The sequence below is a fragment of the Lepidochelys kempii genome, chromosome 11 (genome assembly GCF_965140285.1).
Source record: "Lepidochelys kempii isolate rLepKem1 chromosome 11, rLepKem1.hap1, whole genome shotgun sequence".
Lineage (NCBI taxonomy): Eukaryota > Metazoa > Chordata > Testudines > Cheloniidae > Lepidochelys > Lepidochelys kempii.
The window spans coordinates 13,347,133-13,361,456 of NC_136390.1; the positions used below are offsets into that span (position 1 = coordinate 13,347,133).

The window sequence follows — 14,324 nt, forward strand, 5'->3', positions numbered from 1 at the left end:
GCCCGCCAGCCGTTTTAATCTGGCCTTCGAGCTCCAGCTAGGGAGCAGAGTCTGGGGCTTACCCTGATCCTGCGCTCCAGCCAGGGAGCAGGGTCGGGAGCCACTCTTCGTGGTTCCCGGAAGCAGCAGCACGTCTCCCCTCAGGCTTCTACTTGTAGGGGCATCCAGGGGGCTCCACTCCACACACTGCCCCAAGTGCCACCTCCACAGCTCCCATTGGCCGGGAATCACGGCCATTGGGAACTGCAGGGGCGGCGTGTGTGGATGGGGCAGCGTGCAGCAGAGCCACCTGGCCATGCTTCTGCATAGGACCCAGAGCGGGGACATACCGCTGCTTCCAGGAGCCACTTGAGGTAAGCGTTGCCCAGAGCCTGCACCCGAAGCCACTCCCCCACGCCCCAACTCCCTGCCGAAGCCCTGATCCTCCCCCCCAACCCCTCAGCCCCAGCCTGAAGCACCCTCCTGCACCCCCAAACCTTCATCCCCAGCCCCACCCCAGAGCCTGCACACCCAGCCAGAGCCCTCACACCACACACCCCTGTCCCAGCCCTCCCGCACACCGAGCTCTTCATTTCTGGCCCCACCCCAGATCCCACACCCACTCCTACACCCCAACCCCAATTTTGTGAGCATCCATGGCCCACCATATAATTTCTATACCCAGATGTGGCCCTCGGGGCAAAAAGTTTGCCCACCCCTGTGATAACCTCTCAAGGGCTCTCCCTTAATTTTTCTAGGATTCTGTAACACAAAGACATCAATAATTTGAGGACAACACAAAGTAAGCCTCTAGAAGTGCTCCAAGACACTTATTTCAGTTAAACACACTGCTTACCCCTTTCCATTTATAAATGTTTCAGGCTATAACCTACTACCTACAAGAGATCATCCCTCTTTGTTCTAAGTTCAAACTGAGAGGATTTGCTATTACATTAGATTCTAGTTCAACAACACTGCTCAGTTTTTGTAGCAAGGCTGAAATCCTAATATGTTATAAGATATTAATATTTCTGTACCCACTGAAAGCGCCAGTATGCACTGGGAGAAAAGAGTTATTCCCCCTGAAAACTTATTGTCAACAGGAATTTTAAATCAGCCCTAAGTGTTTTGAAATACCATTCTGCCTGAACTTGCAAGACAGGGAGGGAAAGGCTGCAAAGTAATACCTACTGTCCATTATATTAATGAAACTCCTTAAGTGACCACGCTAACTCTGCTAGGGCAGAAATTAGCAAACAGAGCAAAGACCCTACACCTAATGAATAAAAAGCAAAACATTGCTCTCATTGGACAGCTGTAAAATGGCCTGTTTAACTGCACTGTCATTTAGAAGGCTCTTTAGCACTCAAAATATATCTGCCATACAAACACACTGAAGTGGGTGTTTAAACAAGCAATTTAACTTCTGCTTACATTAATACTGAAACTACTCTGTAAATACATCTAAATTTAGCAAAGACTCCTCCCACATACACAACTATGATCATCAATTCAAAATGAACTCTAAAGTAAATCTATGGGCGACACTGGCTTACAGTATCAGAAGTACTGGAGATTTCAGAAGCCTCAGTTTGAGGCATTTTAAAGAGGCCCAATTTTCATAGGGTACATTCTCAGCACTTTCTGAAAAACAGGACCCTTTAAAATATCTCAAATTGAGCACCTAAAAATGGAGACATGCAAAACCACTAGCCATTTTTGAAAATCCTATGGTTGTCTTATCTGGCTTCTGAAGACCACCATTAAAATCATCATCAATACAGTCTGGCGTATACATCTAGATAAAATGAACTGCAAGGTTTTGGAGATGGATGTGTCAAACAAACGTCCCAAGATGCCAACATTTCAATAGTATGGTTATGTTACACAGTGGAGCACAGAAATTGTTACTGTCTCCATAGGTATAGCTTCATTATCATTTTTATATCAACAAATTTCCCTTTGAGTCTGGTACCACAAATTAAGCAATGCACCACTTCACTTAGTAATTGCAGTTTCTGATAAATATCAACAGAACATTCACTTGCTAGTCTCCTGACATCAATTTCATTCAGTTCAGAAGGTGAATCAAAGCTGCTCTACTCAGAATTACGTTACAACACAAAATTTGCTTCTATGCATTTTCTTGGAATTAAATGTCAGGCTTATTCTTGAAACCAAATAAAGAGGATTTCACTTTTAGAGTAATGGACCCTAAGCAATAATTATGCACAGAAATAGGCAAAAACAACAACAAATCTCTAAAAGAAAAGGAGTACTTGTGGCACCTTAGAGACTAACAAATTTATTTGAGCATAAGCTTTCGTGAGCTATAGCTTATGCTCAAAAAAATTTGTGAGTCTCTAAGGTGCCACAAGTACTCCTTTTCTTTTTGCGGATACAAACGAACACAGCTGCTACTCTGAAACAAATCTCTATAAAGCGTATCTAGGTTAGCACAAGCATGGCCCAGAACAATAGTTTGCTCTGCAGCTCCTATGTCTCTTTTCACAACTGCATTTCTTGCTAAACAATAGTACGTAGTAGGTCCCAGCCTACCAAGAAACATGAGAGAGTTTTCTTGTAACTGTAAAACTACCGTATCCCGGAATAATATTGATACTCTACATGGCTGTTATAGACTTTGCAGCAAACATCAAGTCATAAGCAATCTGAATAGCCTACATCTTATCAATTATGCAACCGATTGGCATCCGCTATTAAGTCCTTTCACCATCCCCTAAACCACCTTTGGAAGAATCTTGGAAGAAAGATCATTAACTGTTAAGTGCCACATCTCAGAAATGGTTCAAAATCAAGACTCTCAGATTCATTGGTTTTATTCTGTGTGTGTGTCAGCTGAAAAGCACCTAACAATGCTAAATTCATTTTACAATAAACTGCAATTTGTCTGGATACTCAGAGGATTGTTTCAAATACTACGCATGCACACCACAAAATTAAAAGTTAAAAAAACCATTAAGGTTGCAAAGTCAAGCACTCAAAAGCTAGGAAATGCCAGAATTAAGGTTGCCTTTGCCATTTTAATTTGACCTCCATGATAGTGTTTAATTACATGGGGTTTTTTTGGCCATACCTCATTCAGAGTACAGAATAGACTATGCTCATTTAACAGCTATTCAATATTGTGTTTTCTCCTCCTTGCTCAATGTGTGGCCCCATGCCTTATTTGCTGTACATTATTCAAACCTTGCTCTGAAGACAGAATTATTAAATTTCCCCATGGGCTTTTCTATAGTGTGCATCACTGTAGTATCTAAGTGCTTCACAAACATTAATTTATTTTCACAACACCCTGGTGAGAGGAGAGGTATTATCCCCATTTCACAGATGGAGAACTGAGGCACCGAGAGATCAAGGTCAAAATTATCCACTAAGTTTGGATGCCCAATCTGAGATGCCCAAGACCTGATTTTTCACTGTACATAGCATTATATAGTATTTTATATATTCAAAGCACAGCTCCCATTGACTTCAGTTGCAGCTGTAAGTGCTCAGAACTTCTGAAAACCCAAGCCTCAGAATCTGGATGCCCGACTTGAGAAAATAAAGAACACACAATTAATGACCACAAGTGAAAAGTTTGGTTTAAGCAATGACTAGCATCACACAGGAGTTCTGTGGCAAAAACAGAGATGGAGCCCTCCCAGTGTAGATGCAGTGTTCGGGGTATCTAGCTGCTAAAATCTAAGATGTCTCTACAGAGCATGTACACACTGCAATTTTGCAAAGGCATAGAACTTGGCCAAATTTGGGCAGATTTTCACAGAGTTAGTACACAAAGGTCACCACCTGCCAAATTTCAAGGCTCTGCTCCAAAGCATGGGGGGAGCTACAGCTTTTTCAAAGAAAGGATTTCCAGAATTTCTTAACATGGGCAAAACAATGTATTTTTCCCTAGCATCATTCTCAAACGGTTGAACTTCTCCCCAAAAATAATCTGCCTCAGGCAGCCACCTAGCACAGAAAATTTCAGTCTAAATGGTTAAAGTTTGGCAAAGTTACAAGCAACTAAAAACAGGGTCTTATAATGGAAAGCATTAGGCAACCGTAATGATAGACGATGCTACCAGCTGCACCTATAATCTAATGTGAGGAACATGTACCATGATAGAATGCTCAGGATAAGTAAGAGTCCTGTATACATTCCCTATTTTTCAGGGAACTATTCTATTCTTTGTATGTTCTTATACTGTGTACATAACTGTAATAGTCAAGTGTTTTCCTGTAGTACATTATGTGACATGACAAACATCTGCCATGCATGGTTTGTTCTCCCCAAGGAGAGAATTTCTTATGTTGTGCCTACTGGTACGTTTTGTTTTGGTAATATTTTTACTCTTAATATACATGTAGTTATGTGTTTACATTAGAGAAGACAAGGTTGAAGACCTTGCACTTGTAGTGAAAAGGTAATGAGATTTGTGACGGTCCTTGGTTCCCATGGGAATTCATTCCACAGGAAGCCATCAACAGCATAAATGATCTGATCTCTCAGAATGACATGTTAAAAACATTTCCCCTGTACATTCTATTTAGTTTTAATATCTAGTGATCTTGGGTCAAATCACTAAGACAAATATTCTACTATGATACAGTCAACAGAGCCTTTTGCACATTCCTGCCCCCATGGGTTCTACGGCCTTCACTTTCAGGGTCCTACATGATGAAGACGCTCAATGGCAGCAAGACCTGGATAACACTCTTAGCAACCACTCATCAGCCCTGACAAGCCAGTGGAGAGGAACATTCAGCACTCCCTCCCCTTTGGCCCACTTCATGTGTAATTGGGCCCAGGTATTTTTTTCTTTGTAGCAGACAGCTAACCATAGGAGTTGCACCTCTGAGTGTCTGTCCGAATTCCTTTAGCCATTCTTTCATAATCCTGTCCACTTCTTTAACACCAGCCAGGTTCACTGCTCGTACGTCAACATCCTGTGTGACCTTCCCTTTGTTCCACCCATCTAGTGCTTTAGTTCATGCATAAACATGAACATAAACTTGCCTACACTGGGGAAATTCTCTCTGTTAGAACATTTGTTAACACAATGTTAAAGACTCAAGGTAAACAAGAAAGGTTGTGTTTTAAAAAATCACATCTCATCATATTAATAATTGTGAACCCAGGATGGACCCTAAGGTTAACCACAACCAGCTGACAATTTTAAACTCGACAGTCCTTGTCTATATTGAGTGATAAGTTGTGCTTAACTCCTTTGTTAATATGAATTACAACTAGGGCTGCCAAGTGATTAATCACGCAATTAAAAAAAATGATTAAATGTTAACACTATTAAACAACAGAATACCATTTATTTAAATATTTTTGGATGTTTCCTACATTTTCAAATTTATTGATTTCAATTACAACACAGAATAGGAAGCGTACAGTGCTCATTTTATATTTATTTTTATTGCAAATATTTGCACTGTAAAAAAAGAAAAAAGTATTAAATGACTTGAAAAATACAAGTACTGTAGTCCAAACTCTATCATGAAAGTTGAACTTACAAATGTAGAATTATGTACGAAAAAAACTTGCATTCAAAAATAAAACAATGTAAAACTTTAGCACCTGTAATTCCAATCAGTCCTACTTCTTGCTCAGCCACTCACTCAGAAAAACAAGTTTGTTTACATTGCCAGAAGATAATGCTGCCCGCTTCTTGTTTACAGTGTCACCTGAAAGTGAGAACAGGCATTTGTATGGCACTGTTGTAGCCGGTGTCATAAGGTATTTACATGCCAGATGCGCTAAAGATTCCTATGTCCCTTGATGCTTCAACCACCATTCCAGAGGACGTGTCCATGCTGATGACGGGTTCTGCTCGATAACGATCCAAAGGAGTGTGGACCAACACCTATTCATTTCATCATCTGAGTCAGATGCCACCTGCAGAAGGTTGATTTTCTTTTTTGGTGGTTTGGGTTCTGTAATTTCCGCATCAAAGTATTGCTCTTTTACGACTTCTGAAAGCATGCTCCACAACCCATCCCCCTCAGATTTTGGAAGGCACTTCAGATTCTTAAATCTTGGGTTGAGTGCTGTAGCTATCTTTAGAAATTTCACATTGGTATCTTCTTTGCATTTTGTCAAATTTGCAGTGAAAGTGTTCTCAAACCAACAACATACTGGGTCATCATCCGAGACAGCTATAACATTAAATATATGGCAGAATGTGGGTAAAACAGAGCAGGAGACATACAATTCTTCCCCAAGGAGATCAGTCACAAATTTAATTGACGCTTTTTTAAACAAGCGTCATCAGCATGGAAGCATGTCCTCTGTAACGATGGCCAAAGCATGAAGAGGCATATGAATCTTTAGTGCATCTGGCACGTAAATAATTTGCGACACCAGCTACAACAGTGCCATGCAAATGCCTGTTCTCACTTTCAGGTGCATTGTAATTAAGAAGTGGGCAGTACTATCTCCCATAAATGCAAACAAACTTGTTTGTCTTGGCAATTAGGTGAACAAGAAGTAGGACTGAGTGGGCTTGTAGACTGTAAAGTGTTACATTTTTTTTTTACATAACTGCACTCAAAAACAAAACAAACTACATTAGTAAGTTGCACATTCATAAGAAAGATTGCACTACAGTACTTGAATGAGGTGAATTGAAAAATACTATTTCTTTTGTTTACAAATATTTGCACTATAAAAATGATAATCAAAAGTAATATAAAGTGAGCACTGTACACTGTGTTCTGCGTTGTAATTGAAATCGATTATATTTGAAAATGTAGAAAAAATCCAAAAATATGTAATAAATTTCAATTGGTATTCTATTGTTTAACAGTGCGATTAATCGCAATTAATTTTTTAAATTGTGATTAATTTTTTTGAATAAATTTGCATGAGTTAACTGCGATTGACAGCCCTGTAACATGGTGCAATCTCTCAGTACAAAGATAAGCTGCAACAAGCACTAAGTCTTTTCAGCCATCCCCGCTGACAAATCACGACTGACTGCATGCCCATGCAGATCCCCATGACCGAGGCTTGCCAATGCAGCTCCCAACAGACAATATTTAAACAGTGATGCTGTAACTCCATGCTGGCATGTAATTATTTATTATCTTCTAATCACAGGTGCACACTGTGCTTTACAGACTGCTTGAGTGTATTACTTTGTAAGTGGGTAAATTAATTTGTCTTCACTTTGAATTTGTTTTATTGGGTTTTTTTAAATAAAAGATTTATTAACTTTTGCACGATCCAGGGCATGAGTATATTGTGCCGTAGAGGAGATCAGTCATGAAAGAAGCAACTTCTCAGAGATTTCAAGGAGAAGGAGGTCACTGGATACATAGGAAGAGTGAGTCTGTAACAGGCATAGGGGTGACACACAAAAAAGGCACAGAGTTGCAAATGGGAAGAGACTATGGGGGAAGTGAAGAGCAGGCACTATACAGGAAAAGGAAAGCAAAAAATGGAAAGGGAAGGAGAAAGATGAGCTTTAAACAGGAGAAAGCACATACTAATTTTAACTTTAATAATAAAGGATTTTAAAAAGCCACACACATTAAGAATTAAGGCCCAAGTTTTCAAATGACTATCTGGATGCCTCAAGTTTTTGGTACCCAACTTGAGCCACCTTAAAGGGTCCCAATTTTCAAAGGGTTGGAGGCTCAGCACTTTCTGAAAGCCAGGCATCTTTAAGATGTGTTAAGATGAACACCTAAAAATTGAAGCATCCAAATTTCTAATCATTTGAAACTTTAGAGCTAAGGCATTTAACCAATAGGAAAGCAGTATGAAAACACAGGAAAGGTAAAGGTAGAAGGAGAGAGAGAGTGATGCCAATTGGTGACTTACTTCTTGATGTCACAATTCTAGCACCCAACTATGAGTTTTTTTAAGGGCATCGGTAACAGAGAAACAAAGGGAGGGGGAAGAAGAAAAGCAAGAAGGAGACAGAGGAGATGCAAGCATGCCAGCTCTAAAACAGACTTATCAGGTAATAATAATCTGTCATTTAGCCTATCTCTGTGAAAGGCGCTGTGGGCTGGCTGCTGCAAAGCAAAAGAAGTTTAGAATAATAATTGGAAATCACCACCAAAAAAAAAAAATCCACAGACAAGGAGTCTAAGAAGTTTTACCTTTAAACAGAACAGAGCAGAAATGATAACAAGAGAGAACAGGTAGGGACAAGAGTTAGAGTGGAAGTTACAAAGAAGTGTCGTAAGAAAACTGGCCACTAAAACTGATGCATTGAACTTCCTTACTCCTCACAATACTAGGGACCTTGACTTTAATGGAAGCTCTGGCTTATTCTCAAAAATCCAATCTTAATCAAATCAGTTACTACTAGCTATACAATTCTGATGCACTGCACAGCTAAAACTTTAGTTATAATGTTGACATAAGTATATAACAAAAAGAAAATCAGAGTTGGGAATCAAGGATCAACCTACTGCAGAGGTTAGAGAATAACCAACCAGTGCTCTCAAATACTATGTGTGCTGCAATAACTGAGTTTACTTGGTTTCCCTAATTTAATTTGCAGTCTTAAAAGGCAGACCAGTAGGCTTAAAAATTGGCATTTTGGGGGTTCAGATACTCTGGTGATGGGCATGTTATAAGAGCCTACAGATATTAGATAGATCCCTCGGGGGAGACTCTCTGATCTTTCAGATTAACTCCAACTCATCCAAACTTCACTAGAAAGGATTCTTATCAAAGTCAACCCCAAGAGGCAAATCACCTTAATTTCAAAATATATGCCTTAGCTGTTAGTTAATTTTAGATCTGATTAAAGGATGGTTTTTAAATGTATTTCTTGGTCTTTCACTGCCTTACACATTTTTCTTCCTACTCATAGCTTGAAATGCAAGAATGTTGAACTTTTTAATCTCCTCAAAACTTTACTCCAAGACATCTGGGAGCAAGGCTTTTGTTTGCTGTGTCCATTGCCTTTTGATTTCACTTCCTGCAATATTCCTCTAAAGACTGCATAGTCAGTGTGCATTTTTAAAATGCAGAATATATATTTCTTTACCTTTCAGCCACAAGTTATTCCACGTCCTTAATGCCTGCACATCTGCTCAACAATAGAAGTAATCCCCATGTCAAGGTCAGTAAAGTTACTTTACAATATATAACCCATTACAATCAAATACTGTTCTGTATAAAAAAAGGTGGATACAAGATCTAACCTATTTTGACTAATATTTAAAATGTAATACTTTAAATGTAATGCCATTTAAACGGTCAGTCACTTTCTCAGTTTACAAAAAAAGTCTTACAAACAGCATTATTCGCAAAAAGAAAAGGAGTACTTGTGGCAACTTAGAGACTAACCAATTTACTTGAACATAAGCTTATGCTCAAATAAATTGGTTAGTCTCTAAGTTGCCACAAGTACTCCTTTTCTTTTTGCGAATACAGACCAACACGGCTGTTACTCTGAAACAGCATTATTGTTATTTAGAATTTTTATTACAATAGCGTGTAGGAACACCAGTCAAGGATCAAGGACTTACTGTACATATGTGTAACAAAGATGGTGCCTATCCCAGAGAGCTCATAATCTATGGGGGGGTGGGATTTGGAGAGGGGGAGAGAGAGATATTAAATGGCAGAAAGGGGAATATGAATGCAAAACAAAAACAAAAAAAGAAGAGGAATTTCACAGCAAACATAGCACCCAAATCTACTGAATTTAAAAAAAAAAAAAAAAAAAATTCCCACCCTGCCTCCACAACCACTGAATTTACCTTTTACAGTTTAATTTGTCAGGCACATTGGTAACATTGTTTTTCTTTTCTTTTAAAAATGGCATACACTTACTGTTCAACTGAATATTTATGACATCAAAGGTCTCAACATTTGAGAGAGAAAAGTCTCTGCATTTTGTAGGGGGAAGGAGTAGTTTCCACCTATCATCAGTCACTGAAAAGTATGCTGTTTCAGTATAAATTATAAAGGTTTTAGTAAAACTCTGAAAGACACTGCCTGGTCAAATTTGGCCTGTAGTTTAAGTTTTGGGAGGAAGTGAGGAGAAAACAACCTTTTTCGAAAGTTAAGACAAATAAAAATGTTGCCATGTTTTGATTTTTTTAAAAACCAACAAACATTTCCTTATAGCATTTGCAACTCAAATATTGCAGCTTTGTGCTAATGCACAAGAACTTGAAAACGTAACTGACTGGAAACTAACATTTTCATTGTCTAAGCTGACAGAAATGCAAAAAAGTGAACAGCATAAACACTGAATAGTTGATTTAAAAATAATTTAATCTGAGAATACTATAGCTTTAATACTATAACTAATATAGGTTAATATTTCTAACAAGCTTTGGGAACTAAGCATCAATATTAATACGAGCCTAAATAAAATACAGACGCAATATAATTAAATCCATGGCCATGTTATTCCATGCAAATGGAATGACTAGGTGTGATTTTATCTCACTCTTCATAGAGTATTACAGTACTGTTGACAACCATTTTATAGAGTAAGATCAAAAGAAGCTTTACAAGTGGAAGCCAGCAACATCCTTGGTTTCCAATTGCAACAGACAAATGTCACAAATGACATGTTGTTGCCATGAAACAGAGGTATAAAATTTCACAGCAGCACAAATAATCTAAAAGTTTTTTCTCTGTGCAAGACAACTGATTTCACAAAGGTGACTTCTCAATCAAGAAAATTAATTCACTTAGTAGAAACAAGGAACTGATTAGACAAGTTCACTAACCACAGAGTTACCTTGTAAACCCTAAATATCAGGGTAAGATCCGAAACAACTCAAATAATTAAAAATCAAAGAAGCTGAAATGATTTGGGATTAATTTCCATCTCTCTCATAGTAGTCTCTCTAACTTCAGCTTCCTGATTTTATTAATTATGCTAATAAATTACAACAACGGATTTACATGGAGTAAAAGTGAACATATCGTCCTAAAATGAGATGACAAATGAATAAGTATGTAGGTCAGTCAGATTTACTTGAGATCTTTGCTTCTGACTTCCCATTCTGTCTCCTCTCTCCAGCCTCCCTTTCTCTCCTGTTCAGCTCTGTGTCTCCGACCTTTGAGGTCCTGGGGACTATCCTCCCCGCAAAGGAAGGCTGGTTCCCCCCACGTTTTGTCCCCTCTGGGGTTACAGTATTACATCACAGGGCAGTCGGGGTCTGGAGGGAGGCTGATACCCCAAGCGAGATGCACCTGGGAAAGCAGGATACCCTAAATAGCTCACACAAGGGATCCCCTTCACCCCCTTTCCTTAGGGGATGGTCGCCAGGCCACCAGAGCAGGACCTACCTGTATTGCCAGCCCTTGGTGCTGCCGCCCCGGCTGCCGGGGCTCCTGCTGCTGTTCTGGGCCGGGAGCGGGATCTCCAGCTTCGCTTCGCTCTCGGACACCCTCATGGCTGCGGCCGAGGCCGACTCCCCACTTTGCATGGCACCGTTTTTAAGCCACCCGACCCAGGAGGAATCCGAAGGGCCCTACGCCCCAGGCGCCGCTCCCACAGCACCCCGCAGGGGGCAGCGGGTCTCCGCGGGAAGCCGGCGACCCAGGCGCGGGAGGGGGAAGACTCTGGCCCCGGGGTGCAGCCGTCACCGGGGCAGAGGAACCGGCTGGAGCTCAGCAGGGAGAGGGCGCGGGGCTGCTCCGCTCCCTCCCTGCCGCCCGGCGCTGGGCTCCCCGTGGCACAGGCTCCGCTCCCTGGCTGCGCCTGAGCCACCGCCCACGCCAGGCCCCCGCTCCGGCCGTGGGGCTCGGCCACGCCCGCCTCCTGTGGGCTCTAGGTCCCGCCCTCTCGCTGCTCCCCACCCACCGGGGTCCGGCCTCAGCGTGCGGCGGACGGAGACACAGAGCCCGCTCGGCTGGGCTGGGCCCGGCCCGCCGCCGCCGCCGTCCTCCCTGCGCCCAGAGAGCGCCAGCGCCGCCTCCCCTTCCGGGTCAGCCGCCCGGCGCGGGGAGGGAAGGCTCGGCTGCCATCTTTGTCACGGGCATGGAGGGGCGAGGCGGGCCGCCTCCCTCCGTCACCTCCAGGCGGGCCGCCTCCCTCCCTCACAGCGCCCGCGGTCCCGCCCTCCCCAGGAGAAGGGGGCGATTCCCTGTCACGGCAGCAGCCCCACGCAGGGGTGCTGGAACAAAGCGTATCCTGGGGTTAAAGAGACCCCTTGAACCAAACCGTATGATGGAAGCCCTGGGACAGCAGCCACCCCAGCACCCCCACCCTGGTACTGCCCCCCCAGGGGAAGGGGGCGCCTCCCTCCTTCACAGCAGCTCCTTGGGGCGAAGGGGGACGATCCCAATCTGGGACAGGAGCCACGTCTGTGGGGAGCGGTTTGACGGGCAAGGGGTTGGAGAGAGCCTTTGCAGGGTGTGTTTCAGTCAGGCCCTGAGACGCTCCTGCATTCAGGGTGCCAGGGCAGGGTGGAAACCTGCTTGTGGGAGTCTGGAAGCCAGTCCTGTGGAAACATGCAAGCTTGTCCCCGGGTCATGTTGGGGTTCCAGCCACGTCAACACAAACAAGTTTAACCTGCACCTCAGTCTGCTAAGGGTGGCAATCCTATCTATGGTACTTACCCAGCTCCCCTTGTCGCAGTATCTGAGCGCCTCAGACTCTATAGTATTTATCATCCCCACACCCCTGTGAAGTATGGAAGAGCTATTTATCCCTATTTTACAGATGGGGATAAAAATCACATAGGAAATCTGTGAGAGAGCAGCAACTCCAATCCAGATCTTCCAAGCCTAAGCAAGTGCCCTAACCACTCGCCCTTTCTTCTGCCCCACTGGGAGAGGGCTACAAACATTTGTTTTAAAAGTTACAAATAGGGCTATACCATAGATCTGGGGTGATACCTGTGTGGTAAACTGATTACTTGACTGATTAATTTGATAATCTGACTGCCTGACCTGCACTCTGCCCTCTTTATCATCATCATCATGGGATGCCCTTTCTGTTCTGGTCCTCTGGATTTCCTCTTTTAAATCCCTCCTGCCCCACTTTTATAAGAGCCCAGTCACATATGTATCAGTTTCATGAATCTCTATGGAGAGAGGGGGTTGACTGTTGGGAGGGTCCAGTAAGGAGAATTGGAATTGGTGTGGAAGAAAGATAAGGGATGAATAGGGGAGGGAAGGCAGGGCAAGGAGATTTAGTGTATGTGGCTTTAATAGAACAAAGCAAAAACAACAATGTAATTAGTAAGACTTGAGACTATTAGCATCCAGATCACTTTGGTTGGGAGATCTTTGTCTTTTTAGATTGTATCCCCATTCAGGGCAGGGAATGTGTCTTCCTCTGTGTTTGTACAGAGTATAGTCCAACGTGGCCACAATTCAGACCTGGTCCACAAGGCACCACCATAACAAATATTAAATATTAATAAAAAATATTGTCATACTAAAATGCTGCCATATTCTCAGTAAGCCGCATGTGATGGAAAACCATTGTGGGGTGGGGAGCATTATTTGAGAGGGCATTGTAACAACCAAACCTCACAGACCTGATGGCAGGTGTTTTGCTCATATTTGTGTTCCAAGGCTGTCATAGCACAAGGAAGGATGCAATTTATTCAAATGGTATAACTGGGGAACAAACCCCACACCTTCTAATCAAATCAACACATGGCTTCCCACAGAAAAGGTTTGTTTGTTCAGCAGTGACACACAGGTTCTTAATCTGGTTCACCACCTCTGAATGAGCTGAAATGTGAAGGTATCTGGAGCACTGCATGTATCTGGAGCACTGCATCCACCCAGGCATATTTTGTGTGTGTCTTTTTTTACTGTACATAGTATGGCATTTTTCAAATACAGTTCTGATTCAAATTAATTCAGACAGCTCAGTGGCATTTGGATTTCCAAGGATTAAGTAAAATTTGAGGTTTTATAACTAAGCTAGCTATTATGTATGTGTAATCCACTTCTGACCCATGAATAGAATCCAAATAGCTCAAATAGCTCCACTCTGTTACAGGCCCTGTAATGCTAAGGGTTAAAGGACAGTCTCCCTTAGTTCAATTAGTCGAGGCTTATGTAGCAAGGGTTTCTGTCCCTGTTGCTGCTGTAAAGTTGAGAATGGCCATGGTATACAGGATAGCAACAATCGTAAAACCCTAAGTGGCCCCTGATTTGTTACACTGGCGTGAGCACTCACATTTAAACCCCTCTGTACCCTAGACATTTAAGGGCAGCCTCTGTCCAATGGGGAGAATATGTGCTCTCCCCTCATGTTTGTTGTATCTAATTGTTGAGTCTCTTCTTACACTTAAAGCAAAAGTTCTTTGAGGGAGTGACCATATTTGTGTGTGTGTACAGTTCTAGCACGCTAGGTTTGGACTTCTAGGCACTACGG

General features: G+C 42.2%; 1 protein-coding gene across 1 annotated transcript in view; it reads right to left on the reverse strand.

The window, feature by feature from the left end:
• Positions 1-11,921, reverse strand: part of OSBPL11 (oxysterol binding protein like 11) — a 72,528-nt gene extending 60,607 nt beyond the window's left edge. Inside the window, exon 1 of the mRNA XM_073305184.2 lies at positions 11,273-11,921. Within this exon, the coding sequence (XP_073161285.1) occupies positions 11,273-11,412 (140 nt within the window). The 5' untranslated portion in view covers positions 11,413-11,921. The remainder of the gene's footprint in view (positions 1-11,272) is intronic.
• Between the last annotated feature and the right edge of the window lie 2,403 nt (positions 11,922-14,324).